Source organism: Aethalodelphis obliquidens, unplaced genomic scaffold, assembly GCF_003676395.1.
Source record: "Aethalodelphis obliquidens isolate GAN/ISIS:26980383/991018 unplaced genomic scaffold, ASM367639v1 scaffold35, whole genome shotgun sequence".
Classification (NCBI taxonomy): Eukaryota; Metazoa; Chordata; class Mammalia; order Artiodactyla; family Delphinidae; genus Aethalodelphis; species Aethalodelphis obliquidens.
Window position 1 is genome coordinate 8,462,836 of NW_020837979.1, and position 25,303 is coordinate 8,488,138.

A 25,303-nucleotide genomic window follows, 5' to 3' on the forward strand; every position below is an offset into this window, starting at 1 on the left:
GGCCGGGCCAAGAGGAGGAGGCGTTGCAGGGCATGGGGGCCAACTGCAGCCGAGCAAGTCCGGAAAAGAAATGCAGGGGCCTGGCTCCACTTCACCCGACCTGTCGGGTTCTGTGCTCCAACACCCCAGTTCACGTGGGGACACTGAAGCAGCACGCACTTGGAGCCGGGTCTTCTCCTGAGCGGGACTGAGCCGGACTGAGCCGGCCCTCGGGGCATCAGGTGATAAGGATTCCCAGCTGTGACTGTCTGGGCCCAGGGAGGAAGGGGAGGCAGCTGAGAAGGGGCCGAATCACCTGAAGAGACGTTAAAATGCACGGGGCGGGATCAGCGTGTGTTAAACTCTCTCCAGGTGATGATAACACGCCGCGAACACGGGCAGCACCTGTCTCACGCCGTCCGTGAGGCTCGGGGAGCTGAGTGGCCAGCAGGCACGCGGCCCCTAAGTCCCCACGCTCACCTGCTGCAGCCCCTCACGCTGGTAAAGATGTCCCCGGGGCACAAGGGCGGGAATGCCAGCCCCCAGGCCCACACGAGAAAAGCTGTATCAAATATTGGAATGCCCGTGCATTGCACCATCAGGCACTTCTCATGGACCCCTTCCGATGACCCAGCCCCTTTCCTGGTCCCCCCGCCCTCACCCCGGAAAGATGAGGGATCTCAGACAAGAGAGAAGCTGCGTTTATTCCAATGATTGGGGTCTTGCCACCTGAGAACTCCGGGAGTCCGCCCTCTGGGCCCAGAGGAAGGAGGGTCCTTGCTGTAAGCAACGCCCCCTCAGCTCAGGGCCTCCCAGTAGATTCCAGCCCAGGATCACCTTGCCTGGGTCTCGGCCTCCTACCCCAGCCAGAGGGGCCAGGTGACCAGGCAGGGAATACTAGACCAGTGTGGGCCGGAGGTCTGAGCTGTCCCCCTTCTCACAGCCCAGCTGGTGTGGGGGAGAGAAACTGAGCTGGGCTCAGCCAGACTGGAGGTCCTGGGAGGGAGCTGAGGACACAGGAGGAAAAGCTGGGGCGTAGGGGCCGGCAGGCTGGAGCTCAGACACACGCAGCCTCGGCCGCAGGGTCCGCGGCCCTGCTTGCCAAGCTGTAGTAGTAGGTGCGCATGCGCTGCTCCACGGTCAGGAAGTCTGGACGGTCCTCCCACCTGTGAGGGGTCGGGGAGATCCAGACTGGATCCTGATTGATCCAGACCACACCCCCAGAACCCGACTTCAGCTGGTGGGTGGACATGCCCGGGGCTCAGGAAGCAGTGTGCCTGGGGTGGGGGGTGGGTATCGGGTAATGGAGGGGTCTCCTGGGTGTGAGAGGACCGCAATCCCGGGTTGGCCGTATCGCCTAGGTGAAGAGCTGACATCCAGGATGCAGGGGAACCATATACTGAGTGTTGACTGGCAAAGACTCAGGGAAGGGAGCTCCCTGAGTGCAGGGGTGACAACTGTGGACCACGGGGAGCTGGGATGTTGAATGGTGATGTGCTGAGCGTGTGCATTTGGCCAGGGTATTGGGGTGCTGGGTATGGGCTCACACGGATGCAAGTATGCTGCCTGCAAAGGAGAGGAACATTGGCGTCTGGAGGATGGGTGCAGCTAGTGGGGAGTCAGGGAATTAATGGTGTGAGGATGGGTGCAGCTAGTGGAGAGTCAGGGTATTAACGGTATGTGTGTGGAATATCCATGTATTGCGTTGGGGTGTTAGATGCTAGCCTCTTTGGGTATTGGGGTGTTGGTGTATTGTTTCTTGGTAGAGGTTGAGTTAATACTTGGTGGAGAAGGGATGGGCTGATCATTTCTTATTCATTTATCGTAAGTAGGGTGTGTATTTATTGGAGTGCTTGGGTGTTTGGGTATCAGTGTGGAAGGTGTTGGCCAGTGGAATAATGGGCGCTGGGGCAGGAAAGGTACCAAATATTGGAATGCCCGTGCATTGCAGGGTTAGTGTAGGGTAATAGCTTGTTTGGGTGCATGTTGCCTGTTGTGTGATGGGAAGGGGAGGTATTGATGGTGTTAGGAGTTGGCATGTTCAAGCGCCGGGCTTCGAGCAGACAGAGGTGGGAGGGCACTGAGTATCTGGGTGCTTTGGTGTTGGCCTGAATGGGTAATTAGGTGTTGAATGTTGGCTGATGGGAAACAGGAATTATATAATGGAGTATCATCCCATGTCCTGAGTATTGGTATCATAGTTTGGGTAACAGTACTGACTTGTCTGAGTGTTGCAGGATCATTTGAGTATTGGCTGGTGGGAGACTGAGGTTTTAGATGCTGGAGCAGTGGGTTTCCGCAGGTAGGGTGCTGGGGTGCTGGACCAGTGGAGCATTGTAGGGTCAGTCTGTTGGAGAGCTGAGCATAGATGCAGGGGGAATAAAGGTACCGAGGGTTGGAAAGGCCATGAATTGGGTGAGTCTCTGGGTGGGATGAGTTAGTTGGACTATTGGGCACCACGACCTCCTGCCCCAGGCCTGGGTGTCAGTTCAGCCAGGTACCCAGCCAGGTACCCTCCTGCCCGCTGGCACTCACTTGTAGGTCCAGCAGTCGCTCATGAGCTTGTACATTTCGGGCGGACACTCTGGTGGGCACTCCATCCGCTTGCCCTGCTCGATGAAGGCCATGACCTCGGGGCCCTTCATCTTCTGCTCAAGCCAGAGCCAAGTACGCATGTGAGTGACCAGGGCCCCTCCCCCCCCGGCCCGTCTCCCCACCCAGCTGTCCGCCCGCCTCTGCCCCACACCTGCCTTGTAGGGCTTCTGGCCATAGGAGAAGGCTTCCCACATGGTGACCCCGTAGCCCCAGACGTCACTGCGGCTGGAGAACTTGCGGAAGTTGATGCACTCAGGCGCGTACCACTTGAGCGGCCACTTCCCCGCCGAGCGAGCCTGGAGGGTGGGAGATGCTGCCGGGACAGGGCTCGGGGACCCTCCACACCACCGCCCCCTCCACCTGGGCACCCCAGGACCGGGGGCTCACGGTGTAGTAGCTGTCATCAGCACCCAGTGCCTTGGAGAGACCAAAGTCGCTGATCTTGGCGTAGTGCCGGTTGACCAGAAGGACGTTGCGGGCCGCCAGGTCACGGTGCACAAAGTTCTTCTCCTCCAGGTACTTCATGCCCATGGACACCTGGTGCAGCAGCTCCGCCACATTGCTGACGGGGATCTCCTCCCTGGGGTGCAGGGGAAGGCAGGGGCAAAGCCCACTTCTCTGACCCAGCTGAGCCTCTGTTCAACAGGTGCTTATTGGGCACCTGCTGTGTGCCAGGCATGGGGCGGGGGGACACGGCGTGAGCAAAACAGGCACAAACCTCTGCCCTCATCCAGGCTCGAGGCCTTAAATTTCGTCCATATACTGGGATTCCCAGACTTAACACATTTACCTGCGTCCTCTGTGTGCCCTCAGGGGGTCTCACGGGCATCTCAAAGATAATAAAGACAAAGCCAAGTTCCTGATTGTACAAACACACGCGTGCGCGCACACACACACACTCCTCTCTCTCCATCTTTTCACTTACTCAGAAGCACTGGCCTTGCCCTCAGCTCCTTTTCCTCACACCCAATATCCAATCCATCAGCAAACCCTGGCAGCCCTGACTTCAAAATCCCTCCAGAATCCCCCTGCTTCTCTCCACGTCTGCTTCTGCCACCCTGACCCAGCCGTCATCATGGCCAGCCTGGACCAGAACAGCCACCTCTGCCCTCACCCGGCACGGTCTGTCCTTCCCACACTGGAGTCAGGTCCTGCCCCTCCTCGGCCCACGGCATCCAGGGCTCCTACCTCACTCAGGGTAAATGTCCACGTCCTCCCCATGGCCCACGAGGCCCTGCACCATCTTCCCCATCACCTCCCTGCCCACGTCAGCTCCCCACTCCCCCGCACTCACTCTGCTTCAGCCTCGGGGCCCTACTCACAGTTCCTCTGCCACACCAGGCACCTCAGGACCTTTGCACCGGCTGTGCCCTCTGTCTGGACCACTCTTCCCCCAGAGCTGCACTTGGCTGCCTCACCTTCTCACTTCTCACCTCCTACCCTGACACTCCCAACCCCCCTTTCCATAGTACTTACCTTCCAACATACTCTATACTTTACGGTATTATAATGATTATTTAAAGCCTCTCTTTCCCAACCAAACTACAGGGCAGAGAACTTTGTCTCTTTGTTCGCTGATAATCCCAAGTGCTGGTAATGGTCCCTGTCACAGAGAAACTGCCCAGTGAACACCCATGGGATAACTGAGTACATGAACTGGGACCCGTGAAGGCACGCACTCCAGCAAGAGTTCGGGTTCAAGGTCATGTGCCTCGCGTCGTGAGGGTAAGAGTTTGAGGCACGAGGGAACACAAACGAAACCAATTTCTTTGGATTAGAGATAGGCCAATTTTTTCTCTACAGGGCCTGAGAGTCAATATTTCAGCCTTTGCTGGACACATATGGTCTCTGCCACATAGCCCTCTTTGTTTTTTCCATAGACCTTTAAAAATGCGAAAGCAGGCTGTACAACACAAGCCTGGCTGCAGTTTCCCAACCCTGCTTCAGGTCCAAGACCGTCAACCGTCGGCAACTTCCCGTGCGCCATGAACTGGCCGAGAGAACAGAGGTGGCAGTTGTGACAGAGCTGATACTTACAAAGCTCCTATAAGCAACGCCAGGCATCGTTCTGAGCACTTTCTATGGATAGACATCAACTCATCTGACCCTCCCAAGAGCCCCTGGACGTAAATACTGCGCATCGCCGTGGTACAAATGAGGAAACGGAGGCACAGGTGAATTAAGAAACCCACCTGGGGTCACACCAGTTAGTGGCAGAGCCGAAAGTCAAACCTGGGGTCAGATCTGTCATGGGCGTGAGTGTGGGCAGCAGCTGTGAGTGTGTCTATAAACGCGGGGAAATGAGTGTGGAACGCACCCGTGGGCGGACAGGATCATTCCCGCCCACGCCCCCAGCCCCAAACACCTGGCCGGCCCAGAGGCTCACTTCTTCCCGAGCAGGAACTTGTGCAGCGGCCCGCCGCCCGCCATCTCCATCACCAGCATGAGGGCCTCGGCCTGGCACACGCCGATGAGCCGCACGATGTAGGGGTTGTCCAGCTGGTGCATGATCTGCGCCTCCCGCATCATCTCATCCTTGTCCGCCTTCTCTGTGTTCTGTTTCAACACCTTGATGGCCACGTCGATCTGCTTCCTGCCGTGACGCACAGAGGGACACGCGTGAGCCGGCACGGGCCCGACCTGGCCCCCTCATCCCAACCCGACCTGCCTCTCCTCTCCCTGGACTTGTGTAGTAGATGCTGTGGTTTGCCGCCCAGTCCTCCCTGCAGCTCACGGCTCACAGCTCACAGCCAAGCCCCTCCCAGGAACTGCCCCTTGCTGAAAAGAACCGGCTCAAAGTGTCACCCTCCCCAGGGGCAGCCTGTACCAAGTGACCAGCCAATGGAGTAGACAAGGGGGACTCTGTTGCATCTGCAGCTCAGCCCAACTTCTCTCTGCCCCAGACCTGCCCCTCTCACTCCCTCTCGGGTGCTGCCCTGGGCTCCCCCAGGTAACCCCGCCTAGCAGGCAATTTCCTGTCCCAGCGTCTGTTTCCCAGGCAACCTGAAGTCACATCCTGGCTCCAACCCCCAAGGCCTTGGGAGGCAGCGCGCCCTCTGCCCCTCCCACAGCGGTTCCCCAGCCAAGGCTGGGCAGCCTACTTGCGCATGCGGTAGACGCCCTGGCGAACGGAGCCAAAGTTGCCGCAGCCAAGTTCTATGTCAGCCATGAGGAGGTTCTCGCGCTTCAGGAAGAGCTTCTTGTTTTTGAGCTCCTCGGGGTCGCTGTAGGGGCTCTCGTACACGCTGGTGTCCATGGGCATCGATCGCGGCTTCTCTGAGGACGCTAGGCATGCTGGGCACACACACAGGCGTGTGCTCCCAAGTCAGGAGCAGGGAGAGGGATGGGGGCTGGGCAGGGCAGCCTCGGTGCCCACCAGGCACGTCGCCGCAAGGCACAGGGTGCACCGTGCAGAGCACGCACAGGCACACGTGCACACGTGTGTGATCATGTGCGTGCGTGCATTTGTGTGCACTCCTGGTCCCCTCTGTGGGTGAGCTGGGAAGCCACGTCCAAGAGGACTCTAGTGTGCACTGGCTAGAGTGTGCACACACATGCGTCCTTGCGTGTTCACGCATAACACCCACGTACACTCTCACCCATGTCTCGGTGTGTGATGGGGGTCGAAAGGCGTGTCTGCACAAGTAACCACTACAGTGCCAGCTGAGGCGTGCACACCTATGGGTGTGCGTGCACTGACACGTCTGCACCCGTGTCACGCCTGCCCAGGTCTGCGTATGCACCACGCAGCCAGGTGTACAAGGGCTGCAGATGAGCCTCTCTGTGCACAGGCAACCGTGTATGTTCTCTACACACACGTGCACAGGCTTACATCCACACATGAAACACAGGAGCATCTGCGACAGTGCCTTTCAGGGACCTGGGCTCTGGAGCCTGCCTCCTTGGGTTCAAACCCCAGCTCCACCACTGCCTAGCTGCGGGACATGACAGTTCCCGGCCCTCCTTTCTCTTCTGTAAAATGAGAATAATTACCATGACCGCCTCATGTGCTTGTCGGGAGGATTCAGCAAAGCTCATACACTCAGTGAGCTTGGGTCATGACTGGCAGATAGTAGGTGCTTAACAGATGTGTGTCTGTACCCGGGCTGGCCCAGGCATGGCCAGGTCTACTCCCCTGCACGTCAGCATGCCCCCGGGCACGTGCTCACAGGCGGGCATGATGCATGTGCCCACGTGGACACCTGCAGGCACAGTGCATGCACAGGGCAACCAGGCCCACCGCCGCAGGTCAGGCCTGGCACACGTCCCTCCCCTGACACACCCCAGGGCCCAGCCAGGACCCTGCTCTTGGTCTGACACGAACCCCTACACACCTCCATCTCTGCCGACTCACCTGGTTCAGGGGTGTATCCGTCTGAGTTGAGCGTGTCGATCCGTCTCTGAGGCTAAAGGTCATGGGGTCAGCAAGGGTCAGCAGGGCCAGAGCTGGGGGCACCCAGCCCCTCTCATGAGACCCACATCGTCTGAGGACTCCCAGAGATGGTGCTGGGGGTGCCCTCTTCTGTTCCACGGCAGCCCCACTCTCCCCCCATCTCCTGCCCGGAGCCCCACCCTGGGAACAGGACCCATTGCCCACCCAGCTCCATCCCCAAGGCCCCAAGTCTACGGTGCTGCTGACTCACCTGGGTGAATGTGGATGGGTGGGCGGGGAGTGTGGGAGCAGCGGCCTCTGGGGGAGCAGAAGGGACAGTGAGGGGGTGGGGGCCGGGGTCTCCCGCTCACCCCTGTGCCCCGCTGCCCCGCTCACCTGAGCTGGCGCTGTTGTTGGGACAGGCCTCCTTTAGGCAGTAGATGAGCCCGTCAGCCTTCAGCTTCAGGTACTCCACCAGCTGCAGGGAGGAGCGTCAGGGCCGGGTCTCCCCTCCTCCCCAGAAGCCTGAGCACCCCGCCGCAGCCTCTCCCCACAACAGGGTGCGTGGGCGGCCTACCTGCCAGAGCGTGTCAAACTTGGTCCCCTCGGGAATGCAGTATTTGCCCGCCTTGTCCTGGCTGATGAGGTAGTGGTACACAGTCTTCCCATAGATCAGAGACAGCGCATAGGTGCCCTGCTCCTTCCGGGGTCTCAGCCTGGCGGGGGATGGAGGGAGTGTCACCCCTACAACCACATGGGTCCCCTCCCCCGTGGTGCCCTCCTACTTAGGCCCCAGTTCCCACACACACGCCCTATGGGCTCTGCACCCCAGAGCCTCATGGAGAAGTGGCAGGGGCTGCGGGAGCTGAGGTCAGGCCCCACTCGACCTCCAGACCTACTGGTAACAGGCCGTGCGTGGGGCTGGCGGAGGGGGTGCCGGGGTGAGCAGAGAGGTGAATGGCCATGTTCACAGTCATCCAAGGGCAGGTATGTGGCATCCACAGGGGAATACTGGGCCACCCACGGTGGACACGCAGCCCTGCAGGGCCTGATGCTCAGGCACCCACGGCTGCACACTTGGCCATTCAGGGGGGAACACTCAGCCATACGCTGGGGGGCACCTGGTCTTCCATGGCTGAATACCAGGCCACCCATGGTTGGACACTTGGCCACAGGTGTGGGGCGGGGAGGCACTTGGCGATTCCTGGAGGGATATTTTTTCATCTATGGTGGACACAGAGCCACTCACGGGGGACACACAGACTTAAGACCATTCTCTTGGGGAGACAAAGCTGTTTCTATACATAGAGCGATAAAGGCAAGTGCAAGTCCATGGCTAGATCACAGGGCACCTTCGTACACATTAGCACAAGTCACCTTGCCATCACAAGAGACCCACCAGTTATCATAACAGATGACCTTTAACAGAATGAAACCCTTGATTGTCCTCTTCTGGAAATTTGCCAAAACAAATAAATCTTCCATGTCTATCGATCAGAATTAAGCCCCTAAAAGATGGTGCCTTCAAGCAGTAAGAACCTGTCCAACCACACACACACATGCGCGCACACACATGCGCGCACACACACACACACGGACCAATTTAGGGCTACCTGTACCCTCCCATCCTATTGTAAAACTAGTCAGCATCTCCCACAAAATAGTTTTGTCTTCAGTTCCCAGCACAAGTTTCTATTCAAGGGTTAAGTGTAGATTTCTAATGGACGAGGGAGGGGCAGCTGTTTCTGGAGGTGGTCTCAGGCTCTGTGGACACTGTAGACAACAGACCAATAATCTAGGGGATTGAACTAAGTTACACAAGAGCTGGCTGGGAGCGCACAGCAGGAAATAGCCATGGGATGACCCACAGGTGGGCACCATCAAAGTGTAAACTCTCAGGGCTTGGGCCCTGCCCATGGATATTAATTCACTGGACAAATATTTACTAAGTGTTGACCACATGCCAGGCATTATTCTAAAGGCAGGAGTACAGTGGTGAACAAGACAGACACGAGCCCACCTTGCAACTCTTCCTTAGGCCAAAGAGACAGAGAAATGTCCCTTAAATCTCCATGGCAAAACATGAGTGAGGGATGGAGGGGTGGCTGTGAATATCCCATCCATTGCCGGACAGCAAGTTCCCCAAAGAACAATGCAGTGAAGGCTGACATAGTGACCAGGGCAGCCTACCTGGATACGTGGAGAGATAGCAAACAGGGTGGGGAGCAATGGGGGAGCACCAAAGGCAAGGAAGAGAATCCCACAACAAACTAAGAAATGCAAATGTCCCACAGAAAGGAAGGAGCTTCCATAACTAGACTGGTGGGCTGGCCTGGAGGTGATTGTCTCTAAATACTAGTTCTCTTCTTTTGAGAAGTGAAAATACTTCATAAGGTCAAAACCTTAAGTTTTGAACTGACAACAAAAACTCAATGCCCAGAGGGCAGAGAGCAGAAGCAAGAAGAACTACAATTCTGCAGCCTGTGGAAAGAAAACCACATTCACAGAAAGATAGGGAAAATGAAAAGGCAGAGGACTTTGTACCAGATGAAAGAACAAGATAAAACCCCAAAAAATAACTAAATGAAGTGGAGATAGCCAACCTTCCAGAAAAAGAATTCAGAATAATGATAGTGAAGATGACCCAGAACCTCAAAAAAAGAATGGAGGCAAAGATCGCGAAGATGCAAGAAAAGTTTAACAAAGATCTAGAAGAATTAAAGAACAAAAAAACAGATGAACAATACAATAACTGAAATGAAAAATACACTAGAAGGAATCAAGAGCAGAATAACTGAGACAGAAGAATGGATAAGTGACCTGGAAGACAGAATGGTGGAATTCACTGCCACAAAACAGAATAAAGAAAAAAGAATGAAAAGAAATAAAGACAGCCTAAGAGACCTCTGGCACAACATTAAATGCAACAACATTAGCATTATAGGGGTCCCACAAGGAGAAGAGAGAGAGAAAGGACCCGAGAAAATATTTGAAGAGATTCTAGTTGAAAACTTCCCTAACGTGGGAAAGGAAATAGCCACCCAAGTCCAGGAAGCACAGAGAGTCCCAGGCAGGATAAACCCAAGGAGAAACATGCTGAGACAGATAGCAATCAAACTGACAAATATTAAAGACAAAGAAAAATTATTGAAAGCAGCAAGGGAAAAATGACAAATAACATACAAGGGAACTCCCATAAGGTTAACAGCTGATTTCTCAGCAGAAACTCTACAAGCCAGAAGGGTGTGGCATGATATATTTAAAGTGATGAAAGGCAAGAACCTACAACCAAGATTACTCTACCCAGCAAGGATCTCGTTCAGATTCGACAGAGAAATCAAAAGCTTTACAGGCAAGCAAAAACTAAGAGAATTCAGCACCACCAAACCAGCTCCACAACAAATGCTAAAGGAACTTCTCTAAGTGGGAGACACAAGAGAAGAAAAGGACCTACAAAAACAAACCCATAACAATTAAGAAAATGGTAACAGGAACATACATATCAATAATTACCTTAAAGGTGAATGGATTAAATGCTTCAGTCAAAAGACACAGGCTCGCTGAATGGATACAAAAGACAAGACCCATATATATGCTGTCTACAAGTGACCCACTTCAGACCCAGGAACACATACAGACTGAAAGTGAGGTGATGGAAAAAGATATTCCATGCAAATGGAAATCAAAAGAAAGCTGGAGTACCAATACTCATATCAGATAAAATAACCTTTAAAATAAAGAATGTTATAAGAGACAAGGAAAGACACTACATAATGATCAAGGAAGCAATCCAAGAAGAAGATATAACAATTATAAATACATTCGCACCCAACATAGGAGCACCTCAATACATAAGGCAATTGCTAACAGCTATAAAAAAGGAAATCAACAGTAACATAATAATAGTGGGGGATTTTAACACCTCACTTACACCAATGGACAGATCATCCAGACAGAAAATTAATAAGGAAACACAAGCTTTAAATGACACAATAGACCAGATAGATTTAATTGATATTTATAGGACACTCCATCCAAAAACAGCTGATTACACTTTCTTCTCAAGTGCACACGGAACATTCTCCAGGACAGATTACATCTTGGGTCACAAATCAAGCCTCGGTAAATTTAAGAAAATTGAAATCACATCAAGCATCTTTTCTGACCACAACGCTATGAGATTAGAAATCAATTACAGGGGAAAAAAACGTAAAAAATACAAACACATAGAGGCTAAACAATACGTTACTAAATAACCAGAGATAACTGAAGAAATCAAAGAGGAAATCAAAAAATACCTAGACACAAATTACAACAAAAACACGATGATCCAACACCTATGGGATGCAGCAAAAGCAATTCTAAGAGGGAAGTTTATAGCAATACAAGCCTACCTCAAGAAACAAGAACAATCTCAAATAAACAATCTAACCTTACACCTAAAGGAATTAGAGAAAGAAGAACAAACAAAACCCAAAGTTAGCAGAAGGAAAGAAATCATAAAGATCAGAGCAGAAATAAGTGAAATAGAAACAAAGAAAACAAGAGCAAAGATCAATAAAAGTAAAAGCTGGTTCTTTGAGAAGATAAACAAAATTGATAAACCTGTAGCCAGACTCATCAAGAAAAAGAGGGAGGGCCTCCCTGGTGGCGCAGTGGTTGAGTCCGCCTGCCGATGCGGGGGACACAGGTTCGTGCCCCAGTCCTGGAGGATCCCACATGCCGGAGAGCGGCTGGGCCCGTGGGCCATGGACACTGGGCCTGTGTGTTCGGGCCCTGTGCTCCACAACGGGAGAGGCTGCAGCAATGGGAGGCCCATGTACCGCAAAAAAAAAAAAGAAAAGAAAAGAAAAAAGAAAAAGAGGGAGAGGACTCAAATCAATAAAATTAGAAATGAAAAAGGAGAAGTTACAACAGACACTGCAGAATACAAAGCGTCCTAAGAGAATACTACAAGCAACTCTATGACAATAAAATGGACAACCTGGAAGAAATGGACAAATTCTTAGAAAGGTATAGCCTTCCAAGGCTGAAGCAGGAAGAAATAGAAAATATGAACAGACCAATCAAGTAATGAAATTCAAACTGTGATTAAAAATCTTCCAACAAACAAAAATCCAAGACCAGATGGCTTCACAGATGAATTCTAACAAACATTTAGAGAAGAGCTAACCCCCATCCTTCTCAAACTCTTCCAAAAAATTGCAGAGGAAGGAACACTCCCAGACTCATTCTATGAGGCCACCATCACCCTGATACCAAAACCAGACAAAGATAGTACAAAAAAAAGAAAATTAAAGACCAATATCACTGATGAATACAGATACAAAAATCCTGAACAAAATACTAGCAAACAGAATGCAAAAACACATTAAAAGAATCATATACCATGATCAAGTGGGATTTATCCCAGGGATACAAGGATTCTTCAATACACACAAATCAATCAATGTGATACACCATATTAACAAATTGAAGAATAAAAACCATATGATCATCTCAATAGATGCAGAAAAAGTTTTTGACAAAATTCAACTCCCATTTATGATAAAAACTCTCCAGAAAGTGGGCACAGAGGTAACCTACCTCATCATAATGAAGGCCATATACGACAAACCCACAGCAAACATCTTTCTCAATGGTGAAAAACTGAAAGCATTTCCTCTAAGATCAGGAACAAGGCAAGGATGTCCACTCTCACCGCTATTATTCAACATAGTTTTGGAAGTCCTAGCCACAGTAATCAGAGAAGAAAAAGAAATAAAAGGAATACAAATTGGAAAAGAAGAAGTAAAACTGTCACTGTTTGCAGATGACATGATACTATACATAGAGAATCCTAAAGGTGCCACCAGCAAACTACTAGAGCTAATCAATGAATTTGCTAAGGTTGCAGGATACAAAGTTAATGCACAGAAATCACTTGCATTCCTATCCACTAACAACGAAAGACCAGAAAGAGAAATTAAGGAAACAATCCCATTCACCATTGCAACAAAAAGAATAAAATACCTAGGAATAAACCTACCTAAGGAGGTTAAAGACCTGTACTCAGAAAACTATAAGACACTGATGAAAGAAATCAAAGATGACACAAACAAATGGAGAGATATACCATGTTCTTGGATTGGAAGAATCAATATTGTGAAAATGACTATACTACCCAAAGCAATCTACAGATTCAATGCATGCCTATCAAATTCCCAGTGGCATTTTTTACAGAACTAGAATAAAAAATCTTAAAATTTGTATGGAGACACAAAAGACCCCGAATAGCCAAAGCAGCCTTGAGGGGAAAAAAATGGAGCTGGAGGAATCAGACTCCCTGACTTCAGACTATATTACAAAGCTACAGTAATCAAGACAATATGGTACTGGCACAAAACTGGAAATATAGATCAATGGAACAGGATAGAGAGCCCAGAGATAAACCCATGCACCTATGGTCAACTAGTCTATGACAAAGGAGGCAAGGATATACAATGGCAAAAAGACAGTCTCTTCAATAAGTGGTGCTGGGAAAACTGGACAGCTACATGGAAAGGAATGAAATTAGAACACTCCCCAACACCATACACAAAAATAAACTCAAAATGGATTGGAGACCTAAATGTAAGACCAGACACTATAAAACTCTTAGAGGAAAACATAGGAAGAACACTCTTTGACATAAATCACAGCAAGATTTTTTTTGATCCACCTCCTAGAGTAACAGAAATAAAAACAAAAATAAACAAATGGGACCTAATGAAGCTTAAAAGCTTTTGCAAATCAAAGGAAACTACAAACAAGATGAAAAGACAACCCTCAGAATGGGAGAAAATATTTGCAAACGAATCAATAGCAAAGGATTAATCTCCAAAATATATAAACAGCTCATGCAGCTCAATATTAAAAAACAAACAACCCAATCAAAAAATGGTCAGAAGACCTAAATAGACATTTCTCCAAAGAAGACATACAGATGGCCAAAAAGCACATGAAAAGCTGCTCAACATCACTAATTATTAGAGAAATGCAAATCAAACTACAATGAGGTAACACCTCACACCAGTTAGAATGGGCATCATCAGAAAAGTTACAAACAACAAATGCTGGAGAGGGTGTGGAGAAAAGGGAACCCTCTTGCACTGTTGGTGAGAATGTAAACTGATACAGCCACTATGGAGAACAGTATGGAGGTTCCTTAAAAAACTAAAAATAGAATTACCATATGACCCAGCAATCCCACTACTCGTCATATACCCAGAGAAAACCATAATTCAAAAAGATACATGCACCCCAATGTTCATTGCAGCACTATTTACAATAGCCAGGTCATGGAAGCAACCTAAATGCCCTTTGACAAACAAATGCATAAAGAAGATGTGGTACATATATACAGTGGAATATTACTCAGCCATAAAAAAGAACGAACTTGGGTCATTTATAGAGACGTGAATGGACCCAGAGACTGTCATACAGAGTGAAGTAAGTCAGAAAGAGAAAAACAAATATCGTATATTTACACATATATGTGGAACCTAGAAAAATGGTACAGATGAACTGGTTTGCAAGGCAGAAATAGAGACACAGATGAAGAGAACAAACGTATGGACACCAAGGGGGGAATGTTGGGGGGGTGGATGGGAGATTGGGATTGACAGGTATACACTAATATGTATAAAATAGATAACTAATAAGAACGTGCTGTATAAAAAATAAATAAAATAAAATTCAAAAAAATAAAAAAACTCAACGCTCAGCCACTCATCAGCAAACGTGTGTGGAATATTGAAAAAAAACAGCACAATATTAGACCTTTCTTCCCATCAATAAGTGGAATCTAGTTCTGTATCTCCTGAATCAGGGATTGACCATGTGACTTGCTTTGGTCAATAAGACATTAGCAAACAGGACACAAGGAGAGGCTGGAAAAGTGGTTGACACTGGGGTTTGCCTGCCCTTTCTTGCTTCTCCTGGAAGCCCTGCAACGACCATGGAAGTGAGTCCACACTAGCCTGCTGGAGAAGCCATATGAAGGAGAATCAAGGCATCCCAGGCTGCCATCTGCCAGACATGTGAGTGAGGCCATCCCAGACCATCAAGGCCCAGTCAATCCTTCAGCTGACTGCGGCCACACAACTGAGCTCAAAAGAAACCAGCTGAATAACCACCCAGCTGAACTAAGCCCAAATAGCCAACCCATTGAATCAAGGCTGAATAAATGAATGTTATTTTAAGCTACAACAGTTTAGGGTGCTTTGTTACACAGCAAAGGCTAACTGATACACTGTCTTTGGAAAGAGACATGTGAGTTCACAAAAGAGCAGCCACCAATCCCACGTAGGCAAAGACTACTATACAAGTGTGGTCACCATATATATTTCAATGTCACAAATTCTACTTTATTTACCAAAAAAACCACCAGGTGGTGGCAGTTCTTCATCCTTGTAGTTCAGGCCTGAACTTAAACTAGAGGTACAGGCTAAGAAATCAACTTGTATCTCCACTTTTTTTTTTTTTTTGGCTATGCCATGAGACTTGTGGGATCTTAATTCCCCAACCAGGGATTAAACCTGTGCCCCCTGCAATGGAAGCATGCAGTCCTCACCACTGGACCGCCAGGGAACTCCCTCCACTTTAAAAATAATATATAGAACCTGATAACAGTGAAAAAAATAAGAGCTACCATTTATTAAGATGCTCGTTCTAAATTCTTCACATATTTGTCATTTAGTCTTCACAGCATTCTCCACAAGACACCTACCTTGTCCTCTCATTATCCACATTTTGCAGAGGAGGAAGCTGAGGCTCAAGAACACTGCACCTCTTGCCTAAACTGCACAGTTGATTGGGGGTAGAGCCAGGATGCCAATCCATTTCTGACTCTCCAGTTAATTGCTACATGGGACTGACACCCAGCCCAGCCACAGCAAGTTGCTTCTTCTCCGTGTGCCTCAGTTTCCTCACATGTAAAATGAAAACACAGAACTAACCCAGACTTTAGGGCTCCAAAGGATCAACCGTGATCTCATATAACTGTAGGCATAATCTTTGGGGTAAATATGTTTGGGGGATTGTGAGAAGGGTTCAGCTTCACTAAAATTCCCAAAGGGGTCAGTGATCCATTAAGAAACAATTAACAATATGTTCTTGAAGGCCCTTTCCAGGGGTCAAGTGTCTTTTCAAGTTGAATCAACCAGTCCCACAGATGCTGCAATTATGCAGAAAGGAAGCGAGCTTTGACAGCAAACAGCGTTAGGTATAATTCCAACCATTCATCAGCAGCTCTGAACGGTGGTCACTGGTAAGCATTCCAGGCCACAGTGGTGTGTCTTTCTATCACACCCGCACCCTTACCACGGAACCAGACCGGTCCTGGGCTTGTCCCAGGCATCGTGATGCATCAGGGATGTCCCTTCACCCCTGCCTCAGGAGAGGTTCTGCGCCTACAGCTTTGACCTTCAGCCCCTAACTACCCACATACTGAGAAAGCAGTTACTGACAACAGGAACCACAGAAAAATCTACAGTGCTTCTGTCAGAAGCATGTCCTGCCTAACTTTCCAGGAGTCTGGTTCATGGTGGGGGCTTCTGGCCTCTTGACATTTCCCTGCATGAGCCACTGTCCCTCATAATGTCATTGCTCCAACTGCTTCTGAACCCCAGCATCAGCCCCAGTCTCTATACTGTACCCAGATCCTAGCTCCCTCAGTCTCAGCCTGCTGTGGCCAATGCTGGTCCTACCCACCTCTGAGACTTCAAGCCACCTCGATATCCAAAGCACCTACAGCCGCTGGCCCTGGTTCTCCAGAGATTCCTCTTATCCCAACAGACTGGTTAACTCCAAGCCTGTTATAAACTCTGCTGTGTTAATGGAGAAAGTTTGCAAACTTTTCCTTTGGGCAGTGGAATTGTTTGTCAAGCAACATCTTCCATAGAAACTTAAGATAAGAAACACGTCAAAGCTGAGCTGGGGGGGGGCTTCCCTGGTGGCGCAGTGGTTAAGAATCCTCCTGCCAATGCAGGGGACACAGGTTCGAGCCCTGGTCCAGGAAGATCCCACATGCCGCAGAGCAACTAAGCCCGTGCTCCACAACTACTGAGCCTGCGCTATAGAGCCCGCAAGCCACAACTATTGGAGCCCGCGTGCCACAACTACTGAAGCCCACGCACCTAGAGCCCATGCTCCACAACCAGAGAAGCCACCACAATGAGAAGCCCGTGCACCACAAGGAAGAGTAGCCCCTGCTCACCACAACTAGAGAAAGCCCGCACGCAGCAATGAAGACCCAGCACAGCCAAAAATTAATGAATTAATTTTTTTAAAAAAAGCTGAGTTGGGATGGGGCTCAGAATCCCCCCCCTGCTCCACCCTCTACTCACTTCTTCCACCCCCTCCCCCCAGAATCTTTTGATATTGTCGGGGGCCTTAGGGAATCTGGGAGAAAGTTTTAAACCATTGGAATGGTGGAATCATTATCTCTATGAGTACGTGTGTTTGCGTGAGGTAGGAAGGAGAGATGGGGGAAGGGAGGGGTGGGGAGGAAAGAAAAAGAAAAAAAAACCAAGACAAAAGAGAGGCAAAGACTGTGAGGTGATGAAAGGCTGAACTGGGGACATGAGATGAAACCAGAGAAGGGAACCTAGACTGTAAAAAGAAAGAAAAATGAAATTACATGTTACAAAGGAGAAAGTAGCTACAAGGAGAAAGAATTGGCTGCACCAACAGGAAAGGTGGAGAACCCCCCCCTTCATTGTGTCCGGCTTGGAGAGAGCCCCTGGACACTTAGGTACCTGGGGTAACTTGTGCAAGAGCAAGTGAGATGTGAACGTGGGGAGATGTGTGACCAATGGCCAAGAAGGTCTTAGTGAGCATCACGCTTGAGGGGGGGAGCGTGCAGTATCCTGATGAAGCAGGTGACAAACATCTGGACAAGTACCGGCCATCACTAGGTACTAGAAGGTGGAGCCCTCTAGAAGGACCAGATGCAGGCTCTGCCTTCCAGTTCATAGTCCAAAAGGAAAGATGCCCCAAATGCCCACCTTTGAGATGCCCATCACCCTCATTATGGCCTCCTTGTTCTAATCCTCTGATAGACTGTTTGCAAAAATGGCTGCCTCAATTATTCTCCCTTGGGTAGTCCCTTCCCCACAGTGACTCTGGTCTGAGCCAAGTGGCTTGCTTTGGCCAAGAGGACATCAGTTACATTACACAAGCAGAGGCTTGAAAAGTGCTTGTGTATTGTAACTTGCCTTCTCTGATTGTTCTTGGGAACCCTGCAACCAACACCATGTGAACAAGTCCAGGCTAGCCTGCTCGATGATGACAGCACTGCAGCCTACTCATCCCTATCGCCCAGGTGACACTGAGCCAACAGCCAGAGCCATGGTCATCTCAACCTATTCAGTCCCGGCCCAGCTGACCTAAACCAGAAGGACTACTCAGCTGACTCACAGAATCATGAGAAGTAATAAACTGTTGTTTTGAGTCAGTAAGTCTTGGGACAGCTTGTTACACAGCAAAAGCTAACTGATACAAATGCAAAGTTGAGTTTCCCTCTTGGAGAAAACAGACCTATCTTAATCTGTTCACAAGCCGTCCTTGCAGCTGAGTATTATCTGTAACATGCAATTACAGCCTAAATTTACAGCCTAAATCTGTTAGGCAGGGTGAAAAAAAAATTATTTTATCAGCTGACAGTAGAGTCTTGTAGAGGGACCTGCATCTTGTGGGAGACCTGCAGGTAATCTGGTACACATGCTCAAACCTCATATGGGTGGGAGAAATCAAGGGAAAGGGGTCAGTTCCTCCAAGTGGGATGGCCCCAGGAGAGGGAACAGCCCAGCAGGGAGGTGGGTGAGAGCAAGGATTCAGCCAGGCAGGATCTCAGGTCAAGAAGCAACCATGAGAACAGAGACCCTTGAGAATTAACATCTCAAGGGGAGGATGCTAGACTTCCTGAGGTCACAGGAAAGAGACAGGCACCAAGTTTCTCCATATCTCAAGGCCTGAGTGGCCTCAGCTGACATCCGGATAACATCTGCTATACAACGAACCCATGTCCAGACCAGAAAGCAGCAGCCCCAGCAGGGGGCTTTAGACAGACTCTTTCATAATAACAAACTCACGAACAGCCACATGGTTCAGCTGTGGCTCATGCTCAGGCAGAGATACGCACATTCACCCACTTAAAATAACCCTTAGTGCATTTTTAGTATATGCCAAATACTATACTATTGCTTTACACATATTAATTCCTGCGATCCCATAAGAGACCCTTGGGTAGGTACTACCATCATTCACAGTGCAGGTAGAGGGAGTTGCTTCAACGCTCTCCCAGCGCTCCTACCTCACTCAGGGTCAAAGCCAAAGTCACCTCCCTGCCTTCTCCCCCTCCCACTCCAGTCCTCGCTTACTAAGCTCCAAGCACACTGGCCTCCTTGCTGATTCTGGAACATGCCAAGAACCTCCTTCTGGTCTGTGTTCTTGCCAGGAACACCTTCTCCCAGAGAGCTCACAGCCCACTTCTCACCTCCTTCGGTTCTTTACGCAGAAGCCACCCGATCGGAGAGGCCTTTTCTGGCCACCTAAGCTCAACTTGGAGCCCCCCTCCCCAGCTCCACACACAGCACTTGCCACCCTCTGACATCCTCTATGTTTTAGTGATTCATCCTTTGTCTACCTGCTCCACAAGGACGGGGATTTGTGTCTGTCCTGTGCACTGCCACGTCCTCAATGCCCGGAACAGTGCATGTGGTAACTGTTCAACAAATATTTGGTGAATGCAGGAGAGGAAATCCAAGTAGGCAGCTCCGATAGCTGCCCAGCGTTCCCAGATGGTAAGTAGCAGACGCTGGATTCCAACCCAAGCCGCCCAACTCTGAAGTCCTCACCACTGCTGCCCCTTTCGCATATCACGTCCCTGCGCACATTCAGAAAAGCACTACCCACTCACACTTGTGAGCGCAGGCACACCCCTCACCGCCCACCTGCACACTGAGGTCTGCCCCAGCCTCACCACCCCACAGCCCCAGGCTCTAAGCCCCACATACAGGAACTTGCCGTCCGTCTGTGAGCCTGAGTAGAGTTTGCGCTCCGCCTCCTCGCGCGTCAGGCTTTTGTGGTACCAGGGCATCCGCTCGTGAGCCGTCGTGGCAATGAGCTTCTCCACCTGAGGGGCCTGGCTGATGATGGCCTGCTCCAGGGCCTCGCCCTAGGGAAGAACGGGAGGGTGGAGAAGACTTGTGTCTCCAAGTAGGCGGCCACAGGACACCTCTTCCATCTCCTGGACCCTCCCAATTGCCTCTTCCACATGAGACAGCCCACCCACCCAGGCGCACCTAGGGGGTGAGTCATTTAGGCTGTTAATGAAAGCCAAGCCCCCTCATCTCTATGGTTCCGCCCCAAGCCATCCAGGCCCCGCCCATCCAGGGCCACGGCCCAGGCCCCGCCTTCTAGCCGGCTCCAAGCTCATCTCCAGCTTGAAGATCTAACACTGGTAATCGCGCCCCATGGTGCACTGCATGTTGTCGAAGACCACAACCCACCGCCCCTGCCGGCCAACCTACCCCAGAGCACCGCCCCCACCATCCTCTCAGGCCCCTCTCCCAGCCCGAGCCTCGCCTCCTCTGGACTCAGCGTGACCTCCACCTACCCCGACCTCCACTTTGCCATCTGCCTCTGACAAGCACCATAGCATCGCTCAGGCCCCTGCCTCCGAGGCCTCCTCCCAGGCCCGCCCCCAGTCAGGCCCCAACCCTCCAGCATCTAAAACGGGCGCAGCACAGCATAATACAGGCTGGCGAAGACCACCACTCTCCCCCAGTTCCATTGCTCCCTCGGCCCCAAGGGCCCGCCCTTCCCGACCCCGCCTTCCCAAGGCCCGCCCCTCCGGTCCCGCCCTCCCAAGACCCGCCCCCTCCCAAAATCTGGTCCCCCTCCGGCCACGCCCTCCCAAGACCCGCCCCTTCGGCCCCGCGCTCTCACCTCTAGTTTCCAAGTCTGGCGCACGTAGTCGCGCACCATGGCATCGCGTAGGCTGTCGAAGACCCCGGGCTGCGGCTCGAGCCCCGACGGCCGGTTGCACGGCTTGCGCAGGTTGCAGGGCAGCCCGTCTGGGTCGCGCGAATAGAACTCGCAGAGCTCAGCGGGGCCGCAGTGCGCTTTTCCGCCCGCAATAGCGTAGGTGCCGTTGAGCTGGCGCTCGATGGGGAAGTGGTGGAAGCGCACGTCGTGCACGAGCGAGAGCACATAGCCGCCCAGAGAGCGCAGGCAGTGGCGCAGCAGGAAGAGCCCGTCGGCCATGCCCGCCAGCTTCAGGTGCTCCTCGGCCTCGGCGCGCGAGATGCTGCCGTAGAAGAAGGGCAGGTGCGCCGCGGGGTCCGGCATCGCCGCCGCTGCACTGAGCAGGGTACGGGCCCCTGCGCCTCTTCAGACTCTGTGAGTTCAGAGCAGGATTGGGGGCACGTCAGGGCCTCGGTTTCCCTTCCTGAACCCGTCCATTGTACCCAGAGATAGTAGGAGAGAGCCCGCGTTAAAGGGCATCCGTGCGGCACAGCTGAGTGTGCCGATCGTGCAGAGCCTGATTTGTGCCGGAGTCAACTTGGAAAGGAGGCCCAGCCTACGGGACTCAGATTGGGGAGTCCCAAACCAGCCTTTGACTTTTCAGACCTAGTACGGAGCGCCCCACTGGCCACGACACAACAGCACCTGGAACCTTCATCCACCTCCCAAACACGTGTTGAATTCTTACTGTGTTTCAGGATGGAGATATGGGTGAATAAGAGACATGATCCCTGCCCTCCTGAAGATAACAGTCTGAGGGAGAGGGGATGCAATAAACAAGGAGAGACAAAAATAATTACAGATTGAGGTCAGTGTTCTAAAGGAAATAAATAGAGTGAGATCAAGAGGGAAGAAGCCACTGGAGCTGGGATGGTCACATTCTTTGGGGAGGTAGCATTTGAGCTGAGATCCGAAGGAAAAGGAGGAGCCCACTTCTCAAACAGCATGGAGGGGAGCACATCAGGCAGAAGGAACAGCAAGTCCCAGGGCCCGGAAGCTGGAACAACTTTGCTCATCAAAGGACCTTGACTCCATTAGCCTTCCCGACTCTTTCCTCTGACCCTTTCCCAGCAACCTTAGAAATTCCCCTTAGCCCTGCCCCCTTCATGAACGAGTGTCTAGAAAGCATAAGCTAATCTGAATATCCATTAATAGGGGATTGGTTAAATACATTAGGATTTAACTCCAATGTGAACTGCGATACAGTCATTAAACAAAAGGAGGTTTGGAAAGTATGACCCTATATGGGGAGGAGGAAGTAAGGACATATAGATAAATAGATACCTGGTGAGGAAGATATCTAACCTGAAATTATCCACCTTCAACTTTCTAGGGTGATGGTGATGTCCAATATCTTGAGAAGCGTTGTGTTACACAGGTGTCTGAATTGCTCAAAAGTCAGAGAACGTAAAATTAAATTAATGTGAAAATGAAAAAAAAATTCAGAAAATGTACCAACTTGAGTTGTTCATTTTATTGTATTTGGGCCCCTCAGTAAAAAAAGAACCATAAAATATTGAACCCTGGTCAGTGATCTGCGTGCAGAAATATCTAGGTGTGATGGGTAGTGATGACTGTAATTTACTTTGAAAGGCATCCAAAAACTAATGTGGATGGATGGATGGATAAGCAGATTGATAAAGTTGAGTCTTGCTATTCGCAGTATTTCTATAAAGTATTGAATTAGGAAGTACTGAGCCATTGCTTCTAGAAGAGATCCAGTGTCAGGTTCCTTGAAGCCTCTGGTCACAATAGTTTCATCAACCGATCAGTACATAACCTTGTTTTATGTACTACTGTTTAAAGACAACTTACATAATTATATTGTTGATTCATTAATATTGAGCTCTTGACCAGCAGCCCTATAACGATAAGCTTACCCAACACATACTTTTTCTGTGAGGCACAGCCCAGCCTTCTTGCACTTAGGAACACTAGACAGCACCTCAGCGCTGTCCTTGGGGGCCATTTAAACAGTGAAATCACCGACGTAAAGCACAAAAATGTGGCACTAAATAGACTGTGAGAAAGAGACTTATTTACAGTATGAGCTGAATCGAGAAGGCAAAGCATCACCTTGCTCAACCTCAAAGAACCAGCACATCGGTTGACTCAAATTTCACACCACTCTGCACACGCCCTCCAATGACCGTGAAAGCGCAGCGAGCATTGGTTTTGGTGGTTACAAATAAATTTTAGCAAGTAGGCGAACTGGCAGATATGGAATCCAATAATAATGAGGATTAACCGTATATGAGAAAGCAAATATAGCAAAATGTCCATTGTAGAATCTAGGGGGTGGATAATTTGTGCAACTAATTGTTCCTGTTTTCTGTATATTTGTAAGTTTTTAGATAATGTTGAAAAAAATTATTTCCCCTTAACAGTTTCTGGTCGTTTCTCTACTGAGATGGGCCCACTTAAGGCCACCCAGGCATAGTTTTGCATTCAAGGAAGGCTCCTTGGGTACCCTTCTTACTTAAGCAATTGTAAGCAGGGGGTGCAAAGCAAGCTTTTGTGGATTGAGAAAGGCTGCCTTTCCCTGGGCGTTCAGGAACATGCAAGGATGGGCACTGGAGCCAAGAGGAAGATACTAGAGCGGGAATCAGGTGAGGTCTGAATCGGCACAGCTGGAGGAGGGGCCGGAATCTGCGTTCTAACCAGATAGCGTCTAACGCTGGGGTTGGGAGAGCCAGGGCTTTGGGGGTCTTGGATGTCCCAATAGTAACAGGCAGGTGATTAATCGGGGACCTGGAGATGCAGGTCACCATCCCAGAAGAGTGTTTTAAAAGAGTCAGAAGGGCTCCTAGGTATTCATCCTAGAGAAATGGAAACTTACGTTCACACAAACACCTGCACAGGAATGTTTACAGCAGCTCTATTCACGACTGCCAAAATGTAGGAACAACTCAAATGTTTCCCAACAGATGAACAGGTAAAGTGTGGTATATCCATGCAGTGGGACACTACTCAGCCTGAAATGGAAGGAAATGCTGATACACACATGAATGTATCTCAAAGGCGTCAGGTTAAGTGAAAGGGGCCAGACTCAGAAGGCTACAAACCATATGATTCCATTCAAAATTGTAGAACAGGGTGTGGAGAAAAGGGAACCCTCTTGCAATGTTGGTGGGAATGTAAATTGATACAGCCACTATGGAGAACAGTATGGAGGTTCCTTTAAAAAATGAAAAACAGAACTACCATATGACCCAGCAATCCCACTCCTGGGCATATACCCAGAGAAAACCACAATTCAAAAAGACACATGCACCCCAATGTTCATTGCAGCACTATTTACAATAGCCAGGTCATGGAAGCAACCTAAATGCCCATTGACAGACAAATGGATAAAGAAGATGCAATGGAATATAACTCAGCCATAAAAAGGAAAAAAATTGGGTCATTTGTAGAGATGTGGATGGACCCAGAGACTGTCATACGGAGTGAAGTAAGTCAGAAAGAGAAAAACAAATACCGTATATTAACACATATACGTGGAATCTAGAAAAATGGTACAGATGAACCAGTTTGCAGGGCAAAAATTGAGACACAGATGTAGAGAACAAACGTATGGACACCAAGGGGGGAAAGCGGAGGAGGGGGCAGTGCTGGTGGGATGAACTGGGAGATTGGGATTGACATGTATAAAATAGATAACTAATAAGAACCTGCTGTATACATAAATAAATAACATAAAAGGAATAAAAACAAAACGAAACAAAAAACTGCAGGGCCATGCAGTGGCTGCCAGAGGCAGCAGGCCCAGTGGGGAGCAGGGGTGATGGGATGTGGATGGACTGCAAAGGGGTATGAGGGAATTCAGGGCAATAGCCTATACCTTGACTGAGACCGCAGTTTCTCAGCTGTATGCATGTGTCAAATCTCACAGAATTTTTCACTAAAAGGGGTGAATTTTACTGTATGTAAATGATACCTTAATTTTTTTTTTTAATTAAAAGGGGAGAAAGGGAGCTGGAAGGTATAGACACACCAGGCACTACAAATATTAACTGAAATAGGAAAGAGAGAGCTGTCTACACTCCTGCCTCACTTCCTTGATTCCCTCTGTCTCATCCAGCCTCACAGTCTGCTCCCCTCACCTCCACCAGGGTGCTCTCCAGCTGCAGAGAGCACGATATCACCACCTGATGGGCACCAGGCAAGCACTTCGTGCCCTCTTCCAGGCTGGGTCCCCTGCGTGATGGACACTGTGACCCCCCCACACACACTCTTGGGTCCTTCGTCAACCCCCTGGCTTGCCGCCTTCCTCTCTGACGGTTCCTGCTCTCTCTCCCTCTCCAACCC

General features: G+C 50.0%; 1 protein-coding gene across 3 annotated transcripts in view; it reads right to left on the minus strand.

Moving 5' to 3' along the window:
• Positions 1–664: 664 nt before the first annotated feature.
• The window catches only part of ZAP70 (zeta chain of T cell receptor associated protein kinase 70), a 30,142-nt gene continuing 5,503 nt past the window's right edge, over positions 665–25,303 (minus strand). For all 3 annotated transcript variants that reach the window (XM_027128911.1, XM_027128913.1, XM_027128910.1), the window contains 12 exons: positions 20,918–21,368; positions 19,984–20,144; positions 7,524–7,662; positions 7,343–7,424; positions 7,218–7,264; positions 6,929–6,980; positions 5,676–5,868; positions 4,961–5,167; positions 2,962–3,154; positions 2,730–2,870; positions 2,515–2,627; positions 665–1,145 (listed from right to left, as the gene is read on the minus strand). In XM_027128911.1, the coding sequence (XP_026984712.1) occupies positions 1,037–1,145; positions 2,515–2,627; positions 2,730–2,870; positions 2,962–3,154; positions 4,961–5,167; positions 5,676–5,868; positions 6,929–6,980; positions 7,218–7,264; positions 7,343–7,424; positions 7,524–7,662; positions 19,984–20,144; positions 20,918–21,319 (1,839 nt within the window). In that variant the 5' untranslated portion in view covers positions 21,320–21,368 and the 3' untranslated portion in view covers positions 665–1,036. The remainder of the gene's footprint in view (positions 1,146–2,514; positions 2,628–2,729; positions 2,871–2,961; positions 3,155–4,960; positions 5,168–5,675; positions 5,869–6,928; positions 6,981–7,217; positions 7,265–7,342; positions 7,425–7,523; positions 7,663–19,983; positions 20,145–20,917; positions 21,369–25,303) is intronic.